A 23,934-nucleotide genomic window follows, 5' to 3' on the forward strand; every position below is an offset into this window, starting at 1 on the left:
AATCAGCAACACGGAAGCCACATGCCCATTGATGTGGCCGTTACAATGGCGTGCATCATGCCCCAGAGATGGGGACTTGACCCTGCCTCAGTTTCTCCTGTCTGGAATGAGAAAGCACAAGACTAATGTGGGACATTTGCTCCCAACAACAGTCAGGTGTCTGCAGAACACTCTCCCTGTCTCTGGATGGCCAGGTGTGGGCTAATGTTTTGAGTGCCCGAGTGGGATGCTCCAAAGCACATCATTGCTGACTGCGCTCTGCACCCCCATTGTCTGCAGCTATTCTGAGCATAGTGCAGGGATCAGACTGTTTCCTTCTATTTTTTTCCCCTCTTCTGCTACAGCCTCCCCACTCGAATGGATAGGAACATTTGGGACTTGACAAGAAGCTAAAGTTTACTTCATTCCATTGAAGCTCAAAGAGGCAGCCCCAGCCTGTCTGTCTGTCTGTTCAGGACAGCTGAACTTGCTGCATGCATCTGCCTGCCACCCGGGTACATACCAGAAGGCAAGAGAGCCATCTGTGTTTCAGCTCAGAGGGACGCTCTTTTGGGCTGATGGATGTTCTGGGATTCCTACCAATGGGGCCAGATACTTGAGATAGACTCCAAAAACCACTTTGTTCTTTTGTATGTGTACATGTGTACATGTGTTCCTGTGTGGGGGGTGTGTGTGTGCATATGTATGCGTGAGCCTGTAGAGGATAGAGGTCAACTTTGGGTGTTGTGGCCTCAGGAGTTACCACATTGTATTTTGAGACAATGTCACTTTCTGGGACCTGGGGATCCCTGATTAGCCCGGCTGAATAGTCAGGGGGGTCTAGCTGCCCCTGCTTCCCCAGGAATAACACACGTGTGTGGCCACATCCAGCTTTCTATGTATATGCTGGGGCTTATGAGGCAGGCTGGTTACCAGTAGATTGATTTCCATAGCCTCCTTTTGTTCTTTCTTTCTTTCTTTCTTTTTAATGTATGTTGTATTTTCCATGTAAATTCTACACTCAGGGCGGAGTTTTGGGAGGGAGACCTCTGAGGTAAAAAATAAGCTTACCATAATCATGAGCTATATACATTTGTAGTCTGCGGGGGTGGGAGGATATCAAAGTCTCATAAAGCTGACTTTACCCTGGCTTCCAGGATGGATCTGTGAACATGGAGGAGGCAGAAAGCACAAGGGAGACTGGGCACTAGGGATGTTGCAAACAGTAAAAGCATTGGCTACTTGTAAAAGAATTCAATTACAAAAGGGTCCTGTGGAAGGCGTGGGAGGGGCCAAGCCCAGTCCAGCCTTTGTGATGGGATATATTTACATTAGGCAGCAAAATGATATCCCTGTACTGCTTAAAAAAAAAAAAAAAAAAAAAAGAAGCGAGACACAGCATCTCGCTCACTGTAGGCTGTGCAGCACCACCGGGACCTGGGGATGCACAGCCTCCTCTGAGCTGCATTGTTCATAAGGCATTATTTGGTTTGATTTTGCAGTTGGTGTGATGAGAGTCATGCCAATAAGAAGCTGATGTGCGTGTGGATGACTTTTGGACTACTGGAAAAGTAAGGATGCTCTGGAAAAATGTTTCAGAAAATGGGTAGGACCAGCCTGCAAGTATATATTATAGTCACAGTGGACACTACAAGATGGGATTGGGCTCCATCTGTACAAGACGGACAAGTGCCAAGATGCATGTTTTTAAGATATTAAAATATTACTCAAATAAAAGGTGTCTAAAATGGTGCTTTAAGGTTCATGCAAATTATTATTTACAATAAATAAATGCTCAATTCAGAGCCTGTATGTCAAATGAATAGAGATTGAGTATGGCAGAGTCTCGACGAGTTGTCCTGGTGTCTGTCCAATCAGGAACCCCAGGACCTTGGCTTCATCCATCCTCTCACCGCAGGGCCTTTAGAGATAACTGCAGACACAGGACAGAACCAACATTACCGTAAAGGGGTCAGAAAACTCACTGCCCACAAAAGGCCCTCCAGGGCTGCGATCTCTGATTTTCCTTGTAGGTGACGTGACTCCGCCATGTCCAAGGAAATGTCCCTTTGTCTGTTCCTTTGTTTTCTAACCCAGGATTGAGAATGGGAAGAGGGGAAGGGTGACCCGAAGCTGATGGCCTGTGAGACCTGATCCTGTCTTTTGAACACGTAAGGAAGCAAGCATGTGGGGATCGCCAATCCACTGGGCAGGAAGCTCAGGAAAAGCAAACAGCACGACAAAGAAACCACGTGAAGGTGACAGAAAAGAGGAAAAGGGACCAAAGACCTCAGATTGCCAGCCCTGGGCCACAGTACCATACCGATACCACTCCCTGGCTCTGTCTATTGTCTGAGCCCTGTGGTTCTCCTGGGCACTGCCTTGTATCCTCACGTAGTGAAAACACATTAAGATTACTCCCAACGAGACATAAAGGACCTTGACTTTGAGATGCCTAAAAACCCCTCTACAACCTTTTCTTCACTGAACTGAGGTCTTCTTTGCAGACGTCGTGGGCACCCCATGGCTGGGAGCCCTGAGCTAGGAGCCTGGAGATCTAGGGACAGAGAGATGAAAGCCACCATCATGGGATGATTTAGATATGTGCTGGTCTTAGGGCCGGGGACTACGTCCTGCCCAGCAGTCCATGCTGCACTGATGGGAGGACGGATACCGCTGCTTGAGATTCTAGTACATTAGAGAAGCGGTGGGGACACCAGAGCAAAGTCACAAACTTTGCTCCTTGACCTCCCGCGACAAGTTTTCTTTTGTGGAAATAGATGTGCTTCTCTCTCCAGCTTGAGCCATTCAGGGTCAAATGAGAGAACACATACAAGCTAACCAACCAAACAAACAAACAAAAAACAAGAAACAAAAAAACCAAACAAAACAAAAAAACCCAAAAACAAAACAACAACAACAAAACCAAAAAAACCCACAAAACCCCACAAAAAACAAAAAACAAAACAAACAAAAAAACCAAAAGCAGCTTTGTTACATGTAGGCACTGGGACTGTGATGATAATTTTGCATCGCTGATCATAAAAGAAAACTTATCTCTTTTAGAAAAATGTAGGACTGGAGAGATGGCTCAGAGGTGAAGAGCCCTGACTGCTGTTCTTTCAGAGGACCCAGGTTCAATTCGCAGCAACCACACGGCAGCTCACAACTATGACTGTAACTATATAACTCTAGTTCCAGGGGATCTGGCACCCTTTCTGGCTTCTGTGGGCCCTGCACACATGTGGTACACAGACACAGATGCAGACGAAACACCCATCCACATACAATAAAAATACATTTTAAAATTCATTTAAAAAATAGAGAAATTCCATGGATACACTCTGAACAAAGTAAAAAAAAAAAAAAAAAAGTCAGTGATAATTTCCTGGAGTCAAAGCCTAACTGGGGCCATTATTTGGTTTTGCATGCCAAAGGAAAGCGACTCAAGACATGGGGCTGCACTCCTGAGACCTGAGTTGGCTGGGCAGGTCTAAAGCGCTCGCCTGTAAGAATCTGTCTTCTCTCTCTCTCCTTTGAAGGACAGTCTTGCCAGGTATGGTACTCCTGGTGAACAGTTTTTCTTTCTTCTGAATACTGTATACCCTCCTAAGTTACCTCCCTACTGGAAGGCTGCTGCTAGTCCTGCGGAAGAAGTTTACAAGTTCTTAGATGCTTATATTCAAGATGCTCGTCCAATGTGAACTTTCACTTATGATTTCTTCAAGTAGTCTTTCCATGAATTTCTGTCTCTCCCCTTACAATCCGGCAACACCTATCTTGGCCCACCCAGAGGTCTCCAACAAGTCCCTTTGGCTCTGTTCATTTTTAAGTGCTTCTTTTCTGTTCTTCAGACTAAAGTCATTGCTTTGTCTTCAAGTTCACTGATTCTTTTCTGCCTGTTCTGCCGTGTCAGTTGTCAGCTCCATAACTTCTTTTTGTCTCTTTCCATCTCCTTTTTTTTTAATATTTCTATATTTGTTCACACATCATCTTCTTGAGTTTATCCATGTCTTTCTTTAGCTGAACACCTCCAGGAAATTTCTTTTTTTTTTTTTTTTTTAAGATTTATTTATTTTGTATATAGCATTCTGCCTGCACACCAGAAGAGGCACCAGATCTCATTCCAGATGGCTGTGAGCCACCATGTGGTTGCTGGGAATTGAACTCAGGACCTTTGGAAGAGCAGCCAGTGCTCATAACTTCTGAGCTTCTTATAAAGTCTTTGGCAAATCTACCCCAAGTTCTTTTCTCAGGGATAACTTTTGTCTCCTACTCTCCCCTCTTGGAAAGGGCTGTGCTTTCCTGTGGCTTTGTGTGACTTGTGTATTGTTGTTGTTGGAAACGATACATTTGAGTGACATAACACAGCAGCAATACTGGACCATCATCAGCAAGCCTGCCCTCTGTTACACAGAACTTGGAAACAGAAGTAAGCCAGGATAGGACTAAATTCACAGGTTTGGAGAAACAAAGTGTTTCCCAACAGGAGACTGTATCATATACAGTGTGAGATGTCACCTCTATCCAGGAGGTGAGTTATTTTGGGCAAGAACAGGGGTAATTATGTGGTTTTTCCTCCCAGCTCTCACAATTAATTACATGTAGCCAAGGGCATTAAAATTGTGATTAAGTTTTGGTCAAAATTACTTGGTCATCGATTATAATATTGACGGAAGAAAATGCCCCATAGAATTGTCTATTTTGTAAGTGAGCAAGCGAGAAGACAAACTTATATGTTTCAGATGTCATGGGTTTTATTTGGGCTCCTGATATGGTCAGAGTCAGGACCAATGAGACTACAGGGCTCTGAGTGAATAAGGCTGCTTCTCTTTTGGGGTGGTGACCCTAAGAAAAGCCCCTTCTACACGGCAGAATTTGAAACTGTAGGTGTTTCATTCCAGCCTTTAACAGAGGCACAACAAATGGCCTTTTTAAGGAGGAAAGGCAAAGCTGTTGAGAAGAAATCCTTGTAGAGCAGTGGTTCTTGATCTTTGTAACGCTGCGACCCTTTAATACAGTTCCTCATGTTGTGGTGAGTCCCACACCCCAACAATACAATTATCCTTCTGCTGGTTTATAACTCTAATTTTGCTGCTGTTATGAGTCATAACGTAAATAACCAATATGTAGGATATCTGACCCCAAAAGGGGTCGTGACCCACAGATTGAGAGCCACCCCTGTAGAGAATTCCAGACTTTACATTCAGAGCCCAGGGAGGTGTTACCTGAGAATTTCTGCTTTTGATGTCATCGGCACTCTGCCCAGCTGCCTCAGCTTGGAGCCAGGAACCAGGTGTGCGGCCTAAGAGAAACAACAGTGATCTCACCATCTATTGGCCCAGGGCCTCTGTACCCTGTGGAGACACATCTACCAACCCAGTACAGAGAAACCTCAGGCAACATGAGCCCAGCCTGAAACCTTCTGCCTGCTGGCCCTGGACTGTGTGTTTCCACCCATCTTCTGGGTCATGGGCCGTGGGCTCTGGGAGCCACAGGTACTGTTGTGTGAGGAGGCCTTCCTGACTGACATGTACTGGGCCTCCGGGCACACTTCTCTCTCTGCCATTGTGACAAGCCAAGTACTGTGCAGGGGCTGTTAAAAAGGAGCCTGAATTAGCTGACACAATTCAGGCTTCCATTTAATGAGCGCCAACAGTGTACATCCAAGATGTATTGGGCTTCAATGTTACACCAGCTGCACAGGATAGAAGGCCATAGTTAAGAATTGAAGAATGTAGAAAAGTGTGGTGTGTGTGTGTGTGTGTGTGTGTGTGTGTGTGTGTGTGTGTGTGTGTCCTCTTACCCTGCATGTCCCACACTCAGTCCAGTTTCCTGCCCCGGTGTCACCGCAATAAAGAGTCTGATTTTGTTTCCAAGATGATTCACTCAAGTTTAAAGCCACACCTTGAGGTGTTTCCTTCAGTCAGAGGTTTCGACCCTCATCCCCTGGTGTCTTTTCCTCTGAGATATTTTGCTGGCAGCCTTTGCCACCTGTCCTCTGTCCTGCTGATGTCAGAGACTAGGGGTTATACAGCCATGTCTCAAAGCATGTCCTATAATCTGGGTTTCTGAGCCACTTAAGCAACATGGGCCGGCACAGTGGCATATGCCTGTAATCCCAGCACTCAGGGAGGCAGAGACAGGCAGAGCTCTGTGAGTTTGAGGCCAACCTGGTCTACAAAATGAGTCCAGGACAGCCAAGGCTACACATAGAAACCTTGTCTCAAAAACAAAACAAACAAACAACCCCCCCCCAAATGTGGAGCAGCAAGCACATATGTGAATGCTCGTGAAGATGATTTCAGGAGGTCAAATCGTATGGAAAGAAAAATCTCGGCCTTTAGAATGTATAGAAAAACCACAATAAACAACTTTCCCTCTTAGGAGGTAGAATTACTATTTCAAAAATCTCGTGCTCGCTTCGGCAGCACATATACTAAAATTGGAATGATACAAAGAAGATTAGCATGGCACCTGCGCAAGGATGACATGCAAATTTGTGAAGCATTCCATATTTTTCTTGATACCTTATGAGCATATACAGGGGGAGGAGGACCCCCCTCAGCCACAGTCATAGGGGAGGGGAGTAAGTGAAAAATGGGAGGGAGGGAGGAATGGGAGGATACAAGGGATGGGATAACAATTGAGATGTAATACGAATAAATTAATAAAATATATTTAAAAAATTAAAATTAAAAAATCTCTAACACTTTTGAAGTTTTCTATTTGGCACCATGACAGTCTTACTTACAGGTGAGGCACAACTTTAAGGAACTGTCACAAAGTGCTCTGAAACTCACAAAACACTAACCAAGGTCCGTAGTGAGAATTCTGGAGTTTTGGTTTCTTTGAAAAGATGCAGAAATGTTATAGGAATATAGGTGTGGGGATATGGGGCTGCTTTGCAGCAGCTGGCTGCGATTTGCCTCATGCTCCAGCAGAGGCATGGTTTTGCCAGTGGCAGATAGTTTCTGTGATTGTGTGACATTTTAAATTCTGGGGACTTTTCAGAGGGTATATAAATGCTAGGGCCCCAAGAGGCATGGTGGGTTATTGTTGGTTGGTTCTTGCTATTTGTGATTTGTTGAGTGGTCATGTGCAAGGAAGAAACAGCAACAAGAAGAAATTAAATATTCTGACACTGAAGATCAAACTCACCCCAAGGAGCTCGACACCCCTAATCAGCAGGAAGTAGTCTAATAAACGTCCTCTTTCAGACCCCTGACTTTATTCAGAGATCTCTTTCCTTTTTCCTCTATTCTTTTTTCTCTCATATTTAGTGTTAGGGAGTTGAAAAAGAAACAAACAAACAAACAAACAAAAAAAGGCAGCGTGAAGAAGGGTGGAAAAAAGAAAAGGCCCACAAGGTAGCTAAATCCTATTATTATTATTATTTTTTCCTGCTAAATCCAATTATAAAGGTCTAAACCAAGGACTGCACTTGCTCAAGAATAAAGATGTTTTGGATAAAATAACGGAAAGAATGTTAACTTTTCAGCTAGTTTGAGTAAAAAGTACCAAGACACTGATGTACTTCCACGCGTGAGGGCAACCTTGTAGGCTGTGGTCCTTAGCTTTATGAATGATCTGTCTGCTACAGGGGAAAGAAAAAAAACCCTCTCACTAGGCATAGATTTTATGGTTGGGTTTTTACTAACGCTTTGGTTAGATTGGTATCCTGCGTGGGTCTTGTACTGTGGGACAAGTACCAGCTGTTCAGCTCTACTCAGTGCCTGTATAGAGGCATGGCCCAAGCCCTGGCCTACTGGTAAACCACCGCAGAGGACTCTGAGAACAACTGCCTCAGGGACCAACATTTGCCCCCATCTGAAAACCATAGGGGAACAGCATAGGCTTCGTGGGCAAGCGTTCTCACCAGCTTCCACAAGGAGCTCAGAGCTGAGGGGATGGAGGAAAATTAGCTTCTCCTTGGGCAGCAGGGGCAAAGGGGGGGCGGGGAGAGGCAAGCTCCATGTCTGGTTGTAAGAAAAGCTTCACTGCTGTTGGAAGTGAATGGCTGGGACATCCTTGGGGGCAGCAGGATGCTGTGAATTGACAGAGCACCTTAGGGGGTTGTCCCTTAGGAGGTGCTGCTAGACTTCCTGGGCCACTCTGTAAACGCAGCACTTTCCACCTGCTGTTTCTGCACAGATAGGCATTTTAGATCTCGTGGAATGGCAGCATTCTCACTTTTGTTTCTATAGCTCATAATATGAAATGCATTTTGCCCCGTCTCACATCCTCACTGTACTGAGAACCAATATACAACCAATCTTCTGTCTCACTCACTGACACAGCTGTGGATAAAAGATGGTGGGACCATGGGCTTAAAGATTATCTGTGCTTTTGACCAATTGCTTCTAGCCTTACTTTTTGTCATGTGAAAACCAAATGTGTCTTGTTATCCCCCACCCCACCCCCTCTTTCTCTGGTTTTTCAAGACAGGGTTTTTCTGTCTGGACTTGCTTTGTAGACCAGGCTGGCCTCACAAAGACATGCCTGCCTCTACTTCCCTGAATGCTGGGATTATAGGCATGTGTCACCTCACCCAGTTTGTTATCTTTTTTTCTAAGCACAGCCATATTTTCATACTAGAAATAAAATCCATTTACAGGCCACTGGGGGATGACTAGGTAGGACCTGAGCATGATGCAGAAAAGGTTTACAAATGCGGATGGCCACTAAGGCAGGGTCTCTTAGATGCTCTAACAGCCTGGAGAACTGCTCCTGTGAACTATTGAACTATGTTTGGGGAAAAGCATCTCCTATGAAGATCGGACCTGTCAGCCATGGGCCAACACTGTCTAAACCTTGGCAGGAAAGTTATCTGAAGAGGCAGCACCATGAAGGGCAAAGAGCACTGGGCATGGAACACAGAACCTGGGCACTAGCTTGTCTTTGCCACCAGGTGAGGAAATGGACAGGCCATTTTAGTTACTAGTGCCCTAACTTCTTAGCTATGTACAGATAACCAGATGGAAGGCTCTAAACCTTCAACATTGCACACTTGGTTTCTGCCACCTTCCCCAGTTATCACTGTTATAGTCTTGGCTAGACTAAAAGGGACGAGATCTCCTCAATAGAAACCAGGCCACTCGGCCCCTGGGCTGGGTCAGTCTATATACACCAGGTCTCCATTTCCTCTCACACAAGGACGTGAGCCAGAACTGGGCTAATCTTATACTCTCTCCCTATAACTTTCAACTTAAAAATCATTTTAAAGATACGATGGCAATATGTATTTATTATAAAAATCTGGACAGAATAGTAAAAACACAGAATGAAAGTCACACAGTATTTCCCCACATTTAACATTTTTGTGGACTTCTAGACTCAAATTCTCCTTTATTACATAGTAATAAATCAATAAATTTTTATAAGATATCTTTGTTCTTTTTGTATAGTCTTGTGTGGGCTGTTTTTACTGGCGTAATACTGTGACCATCCATTCCTGTGGCACTGAATACTGTTTTAATGGTCACAAGAGTTCTAGTGTGACTCGGTTTAATTAATTTAACTCAACTGATAGAACTTGGTGCAATTTCCAAATTTTTCACTCTGTAGGTAGTTTAGCAATGTATATGTGACTGGATATTTTTTATTTTTATTTTTTAATTCAGCCATTATTTACTGAGTGTGTGGTTGGCCTCATTCTTGGAGCCAGAGATAGGCTAGTGGATAAGGCTAATGCAGTCCCTGCCATTTAGGCCTCATACCATATGAGGCAGGAAGCAAGGGACAGCAGGAAGGTACCTGGAGACAAAATATGACTTGAAGAAGCTATTCGGTACCAGGGCAGAAAGAACTGCTGTTTTGGAGAAGGGGCCCTCTTTGATAAGGTACTTACAGACTAAGTTGTATCACTCCATATTTCATGTGCTGAGGGCTTAACATTCAACATGGTGGGATTTGGAGATGGATCCTGTGGCAGGGGAGCAGGGTTCTGTGGGGTGATGTGGGTAGGGGCCTCTCTGAAAAGAAGGAAGAGCTCCACCTAGAAACTGAGTCAGCTGACTGGCACCTTGACCTTGAGTTTCTCACTTTCCATAATTGTAAGAAGATATGTCTGTTAATCTCAGGGACGCAGCTGAAATAATTGAGGGAGTGATGTGGGCATCCTGGAAAAGTGTCTCATACAGAAGGAACAACCATGGCAAAGAACAGAGGCAGGAGTGTGCTTGTCGCTGAACCAATTACAGTAGGAGAAAAGGATGGAAGGGGGAAGAACAGTGTGCTCATGTCTTGTGGTTATGATGAAAATTTCTAACTGCTTTGGGGGCAAGGTGGGAACACACTGTAGATTTTTAGTGGAGGATTCAGATGCAGTGTGAATCAATCAGTGAAGCCTGCTAGACAGCTAAGTGGCTTAGCCAGGGCGGGAGAGGACGGGAGATAGTTCATACCTGGGGACGTCTCAAAGCTAGATGACACAGAGCTCCCCAACAAGGTGTGTGTGAGAGAAGAAGAAGAGAGAGAGAGAGAGAGAAGTCGAAGATGATTGATGCCTTCGGTGGGACAACAGAACCTGGAGGAGCAGCCTGGGTGTAGGGGAAGGAGGCTGGTGCTGGACCACTCTTGACAGCACTGAAGACAAAATGTGGTGGCACAGAGGTCCTGTGGTGGCCGCAATGGACTTTCTTCCATGGCTGATGAGGCTGGAAGGCCAGGAGGGGAGAACAGGAGAGAAACTACAGGTGGAGTAGGGGGAAACTCTGGGGCTGGTGAGGGTGAGACAACCACCAGGGCTGAACAGGATCTCTGTGGTCATACTCAGAAAAGACAGCACTATGGGATAAACAGTGGACATCAGTCCAATAAGGGTGTGGTCATCCTCTCTAATAAGAGTGGTAAGGGTCCTACCCCATTGTCACCACACACGTGGAACTAGAAATGACCAGTGGCCATGTGCTTCTTCTACTTAGTGTCACACTCTTGGCACATCCAGTCCTTTGATTTTGGTAAAATGAAACCATTGGTGCTATTAAAGTTCTAACAGTGTGGCGGGGAAGGAAGCGCTGTAGCTCGTGGAAATAAGAGGATCGTTTTCTTCTGAGTAGCTGCTAAAATGGGAGCTGGACAACAGAGAGCCATCACACTGCATCCAGTGGAGTGACTATGAAGAAACAGAAAAAGAAAAGTAAAAACTGAAGTCTGTTTTGGTGAGGTCGTGGAAAAACTGAAACCACTGTGTATAGATGGTGAAGGCGAAAACTTGATTGAAGTGCTGTGGAACACGGTATGGTGGTTCCTCAAACAATTACAAACGGAGCCTCCATGTGACCTGACACTGTACTTTGGCGTGTATATAGAAGTTAATTGAAAACATAGTCTTGAAGAGACCTCTGGACACCCATGGGCATAGTAGCATTACTCTCAACTGCTAAACTGTGGAAGCAACCCAGATGTCTAACAGTGGATGAATGGATACATGAAATGTGCTGTATAAATGAAATATGCATATCCACACATGTCTATCGGCAAGACTATTAAAGGAAGGGCATTCTGACTAACACAGGTGTACCTTGGGACATTCTGCTAAGTGAAATAAGCCAGCAACAGAAAGCAAAAAGCATATGTTTCTACCTACCCCAGCTGTTCACAATGTTCAAAATCACAGGGAAAAAAAAAAAAAAAAATGAACAGTGGTTGCCAGGGGCCTCGGAAGAAGCCTGGAATTCTTAATGCGTGTGGAGTTTCGATTCTCTAAGTTGAGAACTATTTTGAAGTTCGGCTGTGTGGCAGAGGAATCACATCTAACAAGCTAACACTTCAACTTTGATGGGAACTTTCCTGTGTTGCATGTTTGGTTTTTCTCACAGCTGAGAAATCTTTTAAAAACTGGTAATAGTGTAATTCCATTTGAAGTCAGCCACTTTCCCAACAGACTGACTGATGGACACAGTTTCCTGGGACCGTGGGAATAAGAGGCTATGTGTGATGTTTTCCCTCCGCTCCACCATAGGGTGGCTCCCATGGATATGGGAGAGACTCGCCAGTTTAAATCGTTCTAGTGGGTGAGCCTCAGTAAGTATTTGGTGACATCATAATGGCCTTTCTTCCTGCTATAATGGCAATAAGCATTTGTGACCTAAGTATTTTTCCTAAAACACTCTGATAAGGGTGTATGTGACTTGAATACATGTTAGTAAAATAAAACTCCCTGTTAGGGGAATGGGGAGCGGGGTACATGACAGCCACCCTGACCTGGTGGTACCGTGCTTTTGCCTGACCAGAAATGAACTGTTCCGTCCATGTCATTAGAGAGCTCAGGCCTAAGTAATAATTTACACAGGCCCCTGAGATGACTAAAGAAACTTAATGTGGAGCCAGGCATCCCTTAAGGGCTGTTGACTTTGCTCTGGGATTCCTGGGAGACCCTAGTGGCCTGCAGGTGAGATAAGATTAGGAAGATGGGCTGTGAGGTGTTAGCAGTTACCTTTGCTTCTGTAAAGCCTGCCTATTGCTGCAGGGAGGGAAATGAGATGGTCTTTTTTATTCCTCTCCAGTAGGAAAGGAAGAAACCAACTAAGGGTCGTAAAAGAATGTTCCTGCCCAGTTGTGGATTCCATGGACAGTTTTAACACACATTTAAGGATGTTGCCTTAAATCCTCACTTAACCCACCCTCCACATAGCACGCTGTATTTGGCTCTAAGGCTGCTGCCCTTCTGCTAGCAGTAAGAATAAATGTATTTTAGTCTAAATTTGAATTGGGTCTAAGTCTCTGGTTTCTCCCAGTGGATTCGAATGCCACAACATGTGCATTCATAAATGTAATGTGTTACCATCATCACTAGCTAGCTGGAGAATATTTTCATCGCCCTAACAAGGAAACCCCAGACCAATCAGCCATCACCCCTCATGTCTCATGCCCTGGTCCCTTGCAACCTTCATTCCAACCATCTCTGTGATCGTGCTCACTCCCTGTGGTCTTGGGTGTTTTCAAGTCCATCCACATCATTGTGTCAGCACTGACTCCTTTTTACGGTTGAACTGTATCTTGCTGTGTGGCTATACCCAACATCGTTGATCAGTTCAGTAGCTGTTTACTCCTCTTGGTTATTATCAGCTATTAGGCCTTGGGTGTTTAGATCCATGTTTTACTTTGAACATTACCTTAAAATTCTTTGGACCCTAACCAGCGAGAGGAACTGATGGGCCGTGCTATAGTTCTGATCTGGGATGACTCCAGATGCCCATACGTTAAAGGCTTCGTGGTGCTACTGGGAGGTGATGCACCCTTTAAGAAGTGGGGCGTAGGAGGTTTTAAGTCACCAGAGGACTTGCCTTGGAACAGACTGACAATTGAGCCCTGTCCTGTCTTTCTTTAAGAATAAGAGGCTTGAGTCTTCACCCACCTGATCCATGTACACACTTTGCCCTACAAGCACAAGCCTACATTCACCCCTTGAGCCCTGTGCTACCTGCATGGCCTCTATGGAGCCAGGCACATTGGGCCCTGACACGCCATGGCTCACTGAATGATTGTGAGATACACCGGAACTTTCAGGCTCTCTCCCGGTCTCTGCTGTCCTTGGTCTGGATGCTTTCCTGCCCATGTGGAAATGTGCCTTTCTCCGTAGAGTTTCGGGTCTCTGACTTCTGCCACCATGCCCATGCCTTACGTGGCTCCCTCAATAGCCAAATTCCAAACCTCATGCTGGGTAACTGAGGTGTGCTGTAAATAATTGACAACATTTATGCATAAAGAAAAATCTCACTCATCTCTCCTGCCTAGTTTTTTTTTTTTTTTTTTTTTTTTTTGCTTTTTTTTGCTTTTTTTTTTTCCTTTTTTTTTCCCTGCCTAGTTTTATGTCAACTGACACAAGCTAGAGTCGCCTGAGAGGAGGGAACCTGGATTACGAAAATGCTTTCATAAGATTGAGCTATAAGCCGGGCATGGTGGAACACGCCTTTAAATCCCAGCACTTGGGAGGCAGAGGCAGGAGGATCTCTGTGGGTTTGTGGTCAGCCTAGACTAGGACAGTCCAGTCTAGGACAGCCAGCCGAGGCTACACAGAGAAACCCTGTCTCCAAAAACAACAACAAAAAACAAAACAAAACAAAAAAACACAACAAGATTGAGCTGTACGCAAGTGTATAGGGCATTTTCTTAATTAGTGATTGATGGTGGAGGGCCCAGGCCATTGTAGTTGGTGCCACTCCTGGACTGGTGGGCCTGGGTTCTATAAGAAAGCAGGCTGAGCCGGGTGTGGTGGTACACACCTTTAGTCCCAGCACTTGGGAGGCAGAGGCAGGTGGATCATTGTGAGTTTGAGGTCAGCCTAGTCTACAAAGCGAGTCTAGGACAGCCAAAGCTACACAGAGAAACCCTGTCTTGAAAAACCAAACCAAACCAAAACAAAACCAAAAAAAGCAGGCTGAACAAGCCTTGAGGAGGAGCAAGCTAGTAAGCAGCACCCCTCCATAACCCAAATCAGCACCTGCCTCCAGGTTCCTGACCTGCTTGACTTCCTGCCTGGACTTCCTGCAGCGATGGACAGCTTCCTGGAAGTGTAAGTGAAACACACCCTTTCTTCCCCAAGTTGATTTTGGTCCTGGGGTTGCATCACAGCGAAAGAAACCCTAACTAAGACACACGCCCTCTTCAGCATGTGTGAGGTGAGCCTGGGCACCTGGCTTTTCTCTGTGGCCTCTGATGCTCACGCTGGACCTGCTGCCACCTGCCAGTCCATGTGCATCTGCTGCCCTGAGAAGGCATGCTAGGCAGACCACGGCCACTTTCACCCACAGCCGGGTTTCACTGTCCATCAGAACTCTGAGAAGGCTTGGCTTCCAGGGCCTTTATGGCTCTTTTTTCTTATTCTCATTCAGAAGGTGCACCAGGCTCTGCTCCTGTATCTAAGCCCAGGTCCCACAGCCCATGCCAATGCTGAGATGCTGACAGCTTCTTTGTGTTGAGCACAGCAGACAGTCCCCACTCTGCTCCTAGGGAGCTGAGCCCCATAGAAGGGCTTTTGCCAGGCTCTCTGCAGGGACAGGTTCACCGAGTCTTTTGTTCCTGAACTCTGATTTGGGGCCAGCCTTAAACATGTTCTTTTCCTTTTCATGTGCAGACAAGTAGGAGTTAAGGCTTCACTTTGGTGATGGGATAAGAACACATCCAACCTCATGTTGCTGCTTCTGCCGCCTCCTACCTTCTGCCATACCGAATAACTAATACTGCACAGGACTGCATAGGTCTGTTAAGTAGCGGCAGAATCTCTGTGTGGTCATCTCTCCAACCCTCCGTTTTCTCTGGCCTTCCTGCTGTTTTGACTTCCTCCTCTCTAGACTGGACAAAGTAAGTGAATGTGTCCTGGAGCCTACCTATACAATGAAATTAGGAGGAGAAGCGCTTGGGCTATGAGGTTCTATCTCAGCTGTGCACCAGAGATGATAGGCAGCTTTCAGGAACTCTGACATCTGGGCCTCACTCTTGACTACATGCAGCCTGGCCTCCAAGAGCTTTAAAACAAAACAAAACAAAACAAAACAAAAAACCCTGCTAGATCATCATCATCTGTAGGCAAGGTTGAGAACCATTGGCCTCTGGACATTTTCCATTTCGTGCTTTGCCAGCATCTGATGGGGTTCTTTTCCAACTATTAATGCAAAGATCCCATGCCCCATTTCTCTGTTGTTTGGGTGTCAAGACTCTCAGCCAAAAGCCCTGGGGAGGGAAGGATGCTGGGTTCATTTCAGGAACTCCAAGGGGATGCCGGTGAACTCTAGTGTTCTTCAGAAACCTCTAAGTGAGCCGGTGGGTATGGGGCAAATACGACTCCTTATGTTTGTCCAAGTCTGCACAGCGCAGCATCCTGGCTAAGGGTCAGTAAAGGCACAGTGCGATCTGCAGGTGCCTTGTATGGAGGAGGGTCTTGTTAAAGAGGTACTTACTTCTGGGGACCTTGCTGGGGTAAATCTTCTGACATGGTTTGTATTCATCTGGAGGGGGAAAGTCTTCCATGGAGTGGAACGTGAATTTAGACTCGAAGTCATCTGCGCATGTGAGAAATACGGGAGTTGGAGTTTACTTAGAGCACAACTGCGACCCAAGCGTGACTTTCCAGAGGCACACAGGTCACACTGACTGAATACCCGGCTTACTGCACATCCGTGCTGTGCAAGGGTTTGGATGGCGGGCTTGTTCCTCTAAGAGTCCACCTGCTTTCCAAGTGGTCCTGGCTGGACAAGGGGATGCAGCAGAGGCCAAGTGCAGTCCTTCCCCACCGCCGTGCCCAAGGTCCTCCGCCCACCTAAGGGAGCCACTGGAGGAACAGAAATCAGCTCCAGTCAGGGGGAAGAACCTAGCCAGAGATCTAGTACAAGATTCCGACAAGAGTACCTGCCTGACTCCCAAAGGCAGGCTTTGAGGGGGAGGAGACATGTCAGCTTGGCTGTGTCCAGTGTGAGGCCTGGGCTTCCCAAAGCAGATGGAGCCCTGGCCCCTTCTTGTCTGCCAATCCCCTTTCTGATCTGACTGTAGCTGAGCACACAGAAGGAATGCAGAGGTTTTGAAGACCCTAAGTGGTGTTTTTTTTCTTTCTTTCTTTTGTTTTTTGTTTTTCGAGACAGGGTTTCTCTATATTATCTTAGCTGTCCTGGACTCACTTTGTAGACCAGGCTGGCCTCGAACTCAAAGCTCCTGCCTCTGCCTCCCAAGTGTTGGGATTAAAGGCATGCACCACCACGCCCAGCTAAGTGGCATTCTTTCAACCTCTCATTTTAGTTTTCCTCCCGCCTGCCTAGAAGTCCACTCATTCCTTCTCCCTATCCAAGCCACCCTGGTCTTTGAGGCTTACAGACTTAGTTTCCATGGAGATGTGCACAAATACGCATGCACGGGTTTGGAGCTGGATGTTTTTCCTGTCCTCTTTCTGAGTCACCCGGCTAGAGAGTGTGACTAGGTAGCCTAGACCTACCAGGAAGACAGACGTGGAGGGGAAATCCCTATTCCACACATCCCGGAAGGCTGTCCTGTGTCCTTCTATTCATTGCTTACCGAGAAACAGATACTGCTGGGACAGCACCGGAAGCTGGTCACCGGTCTGCCCCTTTTTGGTGAGCAGGGGAACCCTTGTCCTGTCTTAAGGGGTAGGAAGCCTGCACCGCAAGCGGGGTCCTTACCAATCACGTGCTGGCTTCCGTTCCGCAGCTGGCCTCCAGGCTGCTGGCTTTTGCTGGAAAGCTCTGTGGTGGGCGATCTTGCTGGTGGAGCTGGAGGAGGGTTTAGCTTTCCCCCACTGGCTCCTTAACAGAGAAGAGAGCGGCCATTCAGACTCAGAAGTGGGATGGTAGATTTTATATGAGAGATTAGGTGGTCAGCCCTGGGACGATATGTGATAAATAAGAGGGCCTGTTTGGGATGGAATCACAGTTTCCTTAATTGGTACAAGCCACATAGCCTCTTCGTACCTCGGTTTCCTCATCTGTACAATGGGAGTAATACTCTGGAGTGGCTGAAAGGATTAGATAAGTTAAAATGCATGATGCAGTAAGTGTGCCAACCTTAGCTGCCACTATACGACCAATGATGTGCTAAGCCTCATAGTCAGATGGCACAGCTCCAGAAATGAGCCCATTGCAAAGCAATAGGAACTGGAAGGCAAGTCCTACAGGCAAGGGTCCAGTGACGTCAGAAGGAGGACATTCAGAGAGGTGATCCCATCCTGTGCTCTCTCCCCACCAGTTCTCCCATGCTACAAACCTTGGCCCTCTGTCCAGCCTGGGTAAAACAACCTTGCTTGCCAGGGTCCAACTCACTCCAGCCTCCTTCCTCACACCAGCTGCCGTGCTTGGTCATGGGGTTGAGAGGCTCTCTTTTTCCTCTACAGTGTTTTGCCAGCTGCCTCCTGCGGTGTCTAACCCACATCCTGGTGCCTCGGTACAGGCATCCTACAGTGGCTCATTCCTACCACTATCTTGCTACTTGCAAGGATAACACTGCCCCAGCATTCCCTGTGTTGGTGGATCATAAACAGCCTCTTCTTTCATCACTGTGGTGGGCTGAAGGAAGGGTACCCACATTTTATAGGCATCCAAAGACACGAGGAGAAAAGGCCAGCCAAGTGCTTGCTGTTATTCAGGGGCTGGGAGTCTGGAGCAAGTAGCGGAGTGCTAGGTGAACTGTATGTACGCCCACAGCATCCAGCCTCTGCCCTACCCTCAGGGCTTCCAACCTTGCCTCTTTCCTTGACCCCTGTTTCCTCAGGTCTTGCCTCCTTCCTCAGTCTCTTCCTTCTTCCTTAATCTCTGCCTACTTTCTCAGTCCTTTCCTCCTTCCTCTCCCTCTCTGCTTCCCCTCCCCATATCAGAGGGAGGCACTTTATCCTAGATGAAGAACATAGGATCTGAATTCAGATACCTACAGATCCCAAAACACCTTTAAGAAACTTTCTGCACATGTGCCTATATATTTGTATGTAATGTGCAAAGATGTGTGGCGTGCATGTGCATGTGGTATTTGTATATGTGTCTACAGTATTGCAGACATGTGTGTCGTATGCATATGTACGTGTGGGGCATGTGTATGTGTATATTTGATATGTGGAGTGTGTGCATGTATATGTATGTAGTGTGTACTGTGTGTGTGTATGATGAGTCTGTGTGTGTGTGTGTGTGTGTGTGTGTGCATGTGCATATGGGTGTGTGTTAATAAGCATATGTGTCTGTGATTGACTTGTGTGTTCCAGTGACATGTATATCAGTGTACTTGTGTGAACAGATGTGTGTTCATGAGCCTGGACATGTGCTGAGTGTTTCTGCATGTATGCATGCATGTACGGGTGTCCCTGCTGCACATAGCCCTTGCTGTGCATGCTCGCTCCTCTACCGTGTGTGCTTTATTCACAACTCTCTCCGCTCTCTGTTTTACTTTGGCCCGATACACAAGCCTGCTTTCTTGAGTCAGCTGGAGAACCTGCCAGAATGCAGACTGTGTTCCAGGGGGGATGGGCTGTCACTGCGGCTGGAAGCCAGACAGACATGACTCAGGTAACTGAACCAGACACCTCTAGTTCTGGAAACTGGCTGTTCCAAACCTAGGAAAAAGGCCCAGAGCCAGGCTGACCAAAGAATAAGCACCACTTGTCTACCCCTCACTGTTGCTGGATCCAGACCAGTGTCAAGCATCCTACATACCGTGAGAGAGAGCCGTCAGCCTCCCACCCTATTTGACAGACAAGAAAGCACAGAGAGGCTAAGTGCTTGCCCAGTGACCCACAGCTAGTAATAGCCAAGAGGATCAAGGTCAGGTACCTTCTGTGGGATCTGAGACAGGGCTCCCAAGCTCCCTTACCAGTGGCTTCCATCTCGAAACAAACATTAAGGCTCCACAGAAGGGCCAGGTTTTAATGTTCTTATGGAAACCGAGGTTTGAGTCCTGCCAAGGTGCCCACATAGTTCAGAGTAGCCGCAAAGGCTGCTTTACCTGGGCCTCGCCGCTTCTTCTGCAGGATGGTCTGAGAGCCTGGAGCACTAGGAGGTGTGGGCAAAGCCGGGAAGCTGGGGGATTTGGGGGGCAGTGGGGGAGGAGTCTCACTGCCACTGTTGTTTGATCCTGGCAAAGGGGGTGCGGGCACAGCGGCCCTGGGGGAGCAAGAGGCATAGATGGGGAGCGGGGGGGGGGGGGGGGGCGGCGGTGGAGGGCCTGGAGGCTCTTGCACCTCCTGTGCAGGGCTGCTGGGCTCTGAGTGGAGCCCTGGGTACCCACAGGGTGGGAGAAGAGGAAGCGGGGGTGGGATGGGTGGCAGAGGCAGTGGGGCTAGTTGGGGCCTCACTACCTTGTCACTGAGCGCTGCGGCTGGGGGCAGCGGGGGCGGTGTCGGGGGAGGGGGCGGAGGGGGAGGTGCGCAGGGTACAGGGGCTGGCACCACAGGGGAATTCCCCTTGGTTGGGGGGACAGTTGGGGACACCAACGGAGCTTTGATGGGGGAGGATGAGGGTAGGGGTGGAGGTGGAGGCGGGGGTGGGGGTGGAGTGGGAGGCGGTGGGGCAGGCACATTGGGACGAGGAGGGACAGGCCTGGCAGAGCTGTGTGTCTCTGAGGCATTGCCCAGCCTGGGAGATGTAGGAGCAGGAAGGGGGCCACTGATGGCTTTGGTGGGGAGCCTGGGAGAAGGCGCTCGAGAGCCAGGGCCCTGCCCGGTCTTGCCACCTAGAAGTGAAACACATTCTAGGTTAGAGCGGCAGTCAGGGAAGGAAAGAGTCCAGGTGAGTGGGTAGCACACAGGACTCACATGCCTGCTGTTCCTGTAGCTGCGTAGTGGACAATGCAGGCATACTGTGAGGCTGCACATGCAGCAAGTGTAAGGCCCATCTTACCTGGATCTGTGTCCCCCCCCCCCCCCAAGGCAATGATGAGTCAAACACACTTCCGATCCCTCACAGCAACAGTATATTTGCCTAATTTTTAATTCAACAATTTAAACAACACTGAATGTCTACTGAAATTAATGCTATGGCCCACTAATGGCTCCAGTGACCAGATCAGTCCCTCCTGGGTCCCCTTGAACATGATTGTGCAGGTGTTCTGTCAAGGAGTGAAGTCCACTCTCTGTCCTGCCTGGGCACCTTGTCTTGGTGACCTAGAGGATGGAGCAGGAACTAACACTTGGTAGACGTCTATGTTGGCTCCTGATGAGCTTCCAGGACAGTCTCTCAAGGCTATGTGTACCTCTTGTTCTCACTGGAGACCCAGCATGGTGACAAGCCCTAGGTGGCTTGCTGCCGATTTTCAGATCTTGTGGCTCTGAGGACAGTCGGCCCAGTGGTTCCAGCCAAGGCCTCGGAGGTAGGGGGAGGTAAGCACCTTCCAACTTGCAGCTGTTTGCAGATGCTAAGGGAGCCTAGCTGAGACCACCCTACATTACTAACAGACAGAATTACAGGTTAAACAAGCAGTGGTGTAAAGCTCCTATGTGTTTCCACATGGCTGCAGGGCAGTGTCTAACTGACACAGTGATGGAGTCTTCACAACCCAGCACAAGCTGGTGGATCCACAGTGTCACCATGTCTACCATGAATGGCACTCTTGTCTAATGTGACAGTTTTGCCAAAAAAAAAAAGTCATTCTTCAGTGATGATGATGCCATTTAAATAGATGCAATTTTTAAAAAGATTCCCAGAGAACAATTCTGTGCTTTGTGAACTTCCAGGATTAAAGCTCTCAGATATACAACTTTTACTATTATAAGTATTTATGAACCATGTACACCTGTTAAGGCCACAAAGGAAAACCCCAAGGCCACTAGGCCACCAGGTTGGACCCTTCCTTACCTGCCACATCCCTCTGGCTTGCTGGTCTCAACACAGGAAAGCCACCAGCAAAGAGATCTCCCAGGGCAGGGGGTGTGTTTCCTCCACGGGCAACACTGCCAGTATTTCCTCCATCTTTGTTGGTTCCTTTTGAACCTGAAGAGAAGAGGCAAGAAGGTGAGTAGGAAGAGCTGGCAGGACAGCCTCACTCTAGGCCAGTGTCACCCTTTTCACTCAGTGTGTTCCTCACGCCTAAGCCTGTCTGCCACCCAGTCAAGTCATACCAGAGTACTGCTCCTTTGTTCCTCAAATCAGAAAACTCAATTTGACATCTAAAGGTCTAGACACCTCACTCAGCTCGCAAAAGGTCCAGGCTTGACTCACTCAGACCTTTTAACTTCCTGTTTTTTATTTATGGACTAGAGCATCCAGGCATGTGGCGTCAGTGCCCCCTGCTTCCCAGATATGGTGGCTCCCAAGCCCAGAAACCCAGAAGACACTCAATTTAGACAAGAATTCCAGGTTTGAGTGAAATGTCTCCTGCAGTGTCAGGTGTGTGAACACTTGGTCCCCAGTTGATGGTACCGTTTGGAGAGGTTTAGGAGGAATGGCCTTTTTTGGAGGACGTATGAGGAGGGGGTAGGCTTTGGGAGTTTAAAAACTCTGGCTATTTCTAGTTTGCTCTCTGCTTCCTCACAGTGGCTCAAGATCTAGGCTGCCAGCTTCCAGCTCCACCTGCCAGGGCTCTGTTCTGCTATCACAGACTCTCATCCCTCTGGAACCATAAGCCCAAGTAAGCTTTTTCTTCTCTCCCTTGTCTTGGTCATGGTGTTTTGATCACAATAACTAAGACACAAGCCAAGGTTAACACATGCAGTCGGGCCATGGTGCCCACTGATGGGCGAGGGGTCAGATTACTCTGGATATTATATCCAGTACTCACTGGTGTGGCTAGGCAGGAGTTGTGACAATAATATGTGTCAGTCTGATAATGGAGCTTAACTAATTAGACAATGAGTCTGATCAGGAATGGATCTTGATTATAATCAGTGTTGAAATGTTTCTTTAAAGGAATGTGTCTATTGGGCTGGAGGGAAGGCTCAGAGGTTAAGAGCACAGCGTTCGATTCCCAGCAACCACATGGTGGCTCATAACCACCTGTAATATGATCTGGTGCCCTCTTCTGGTGTGCATAAAGACAGTGTACTCATATACATAAAATAAATCTAAAAAAAAAAAAAAAAAGAATGTGTCTACCTTTGGGACTGGAGAGATGGATGGCTCAGGTGGGGAGAACACGCACTGCTCTTCCAGAAGACTGAGTTTAGTTCCCAGCACCTACAGTGAGAGGCTCACAATCTACTGCAACTCAATCTCTGGACCTGGTGCCTCTGGTTTCTGCAGGCACCTGTACTCACATGTATATATCCACAGACACACACGTGTGTGTGTGTGTGTGTGTGTGTGTGTGTGTGTGTGTGTGTGTGTGTGTGCGCACATACACACTCTCACACACATGTACATGTGCACGTGCACACATACATGCACACACACACATACACACACTCTCATACACACAGGTGCATGTGCAGATGTACACACATACCTACATATAATTGAAAAGAATAAAAATAACTCTTTAAATGTGTCTGTATGTGCTAACACGTGTAGTTATAGGTTATTGAGGTACGATGATACTTACAGGACTATTTTTGAGAATTGCCACCGTTTTGAAATATATGAAGTCTTAATACTGTCCTACATTACCAAATAGTTCTGGTTATAACATGTTAACTTTGCAATCTTGACCAAATGAGAAAGAAGGATGATTGCAAGAGCATGGTGAATATATCTGATGTCACCCAATGGGACATTTAAGGATGGTGAAATCTATTATGTGTATTTTAACATGATTTAAAACTGTTACTTATCACAAAGGGGGTTTGTTGCTGTTTTGTTTTGCAGGCCCTACCACCTGCAGACTTTTGGAAAGGAGGGTCTGACTCCGTAGCCCGGCAGCCTGTTCCTGAAGAAGGTGTGAGGTGGTTTGAGAGTGCATGGGTCACAAACGCAGAGCAGCCAGTGTTGTGTCTGCCTGTGCTCTAGGCACCCCCACTCTGGGCTCCCGGCAGGCAGGCTCTCCTGAGCTGCTCACTTACTCTCAATTTGTGGGGCACTGCGGTCGTTGATCTGGGTGACTTTTCGCAGGCGTGTTCCTTGCTGGATGTCAGCCAGCAGTGCACTCCGACCTTTCAGCTCTGTCTTCCTTAAGCTGGGGGCATCCGCGCCAATCTGCAAGGCAATTGGGATTTGGCTGTAATCAAACATAGCGTTTGCAGAGAAACAAAATGCCCCATCAGCTGCATGTCTCTCCTAAAGGAGTTCCGCGTTTCCTGCCCCATTCCCAAGGCCAAGCACACCACACCATTGTCTATGATCTCACGTCATGCCCACACCTCTCTCCCTGAGACATGAAACGGACTCTTTTTTAAAAAAAGAAAGATTGTCTGTAGTGCCCATCTTGAGCATAAGGTCCTGGTGGTCTTAAGGAGCCCTGAATCAGATCCTTTTCACACACCTGGGCTTCCATTTTTGCATCCCTGATCTGCTCATTATGAATGGGCCTACTGTGGGCCATTGTGTTTCTTAGCTGAAGAAGCAGCTTCGGGCTCTGGGAGCTGGTTCTATAGGAAGC

General features: G+C 47.2%; 1 protein-coding gene and 1 non-coding gene across 2 annotated transcripts; one reads left to right on the forward strand and one right to left on the reverse strand.

Annotated features, from left to right (window-relative positions):
- Positions 1-1,411: 1,411 nt before the first annotated feature.
- Wipf3 (WAS/WASL interacting protein family member 3) lies at positions 1,412-23,604 on the reverse strand. The gene is made up of 7 exons (XM_051152343.1): positions 23,399-23,604; positions 21,261-21,395; positions 19,414-20,139; positions 17,112-17,234; positions 15,882-15,983; positions 5,208-5,284; positions 1,412-1,912 (listed from the first exon to the last, which is right to left on the reverse strand). The coding sequence occupies exons 1-7, from the start codon at positions 23,565-23,567 to the stop codon at positions 1,889-1,891; spliced, it is 1,356 nt and encodes a 451-aa protein (XP_051008300.1). The 5' UTR covers positions 23,568-23,604; the 3' UTR covers positions 1,412-1,888.
- LOC127194945 (U6 spliceosomal RNA) lies at positions 6,395-6,501 on the forward strand. The gene has a single exon (XR_007831325.1). It is a non-coding gene; the product is annotated as a U6 spliceosomal RNA (small nuclear RNA).
- Positions 23,605-23,934: the final 330 nt, after the last annotated feature.

The sequence above is a fragment of the Acomys russatus genome, chromosome 10, assembly GCF_903995435.1.
Source record: "Acomys russatus chromosome 10, mAcoRus1.1, whole genome shotgun sequence".
Taxonomy (NCBI): domain Eukaryota; kingdom Metazoa; phylum Chordata; class Mammalia; order Rodentia; family Muridae; genus Acomys; species Acomys russatus.

Bases quoted from the DNA above. Each gene is read 5' to 3' on its own strand.
- Wipf3 (XM_051152343.1), bottom strand. From the start codon at position 23,567: ATGTTTGATTACAGCCAAATCCCAATTGCCTTGCAGATTGGCGCGGAT. The intron at 20,140-21,260 runs GTAAGGAAGGGT...TTTCACTTCTAG, and splicing joins AAGCCAGAGGGATGTGGCAG to GTGGCAAGACCGGGCAGGGC. The intron at 15,984-17,111 runs GTAAGGACCCCG...TCACATGCGCAG, and splicing joins CGGAAGCCAGCACGTGATTG to ATGACTTCGAGTCTAAATTC.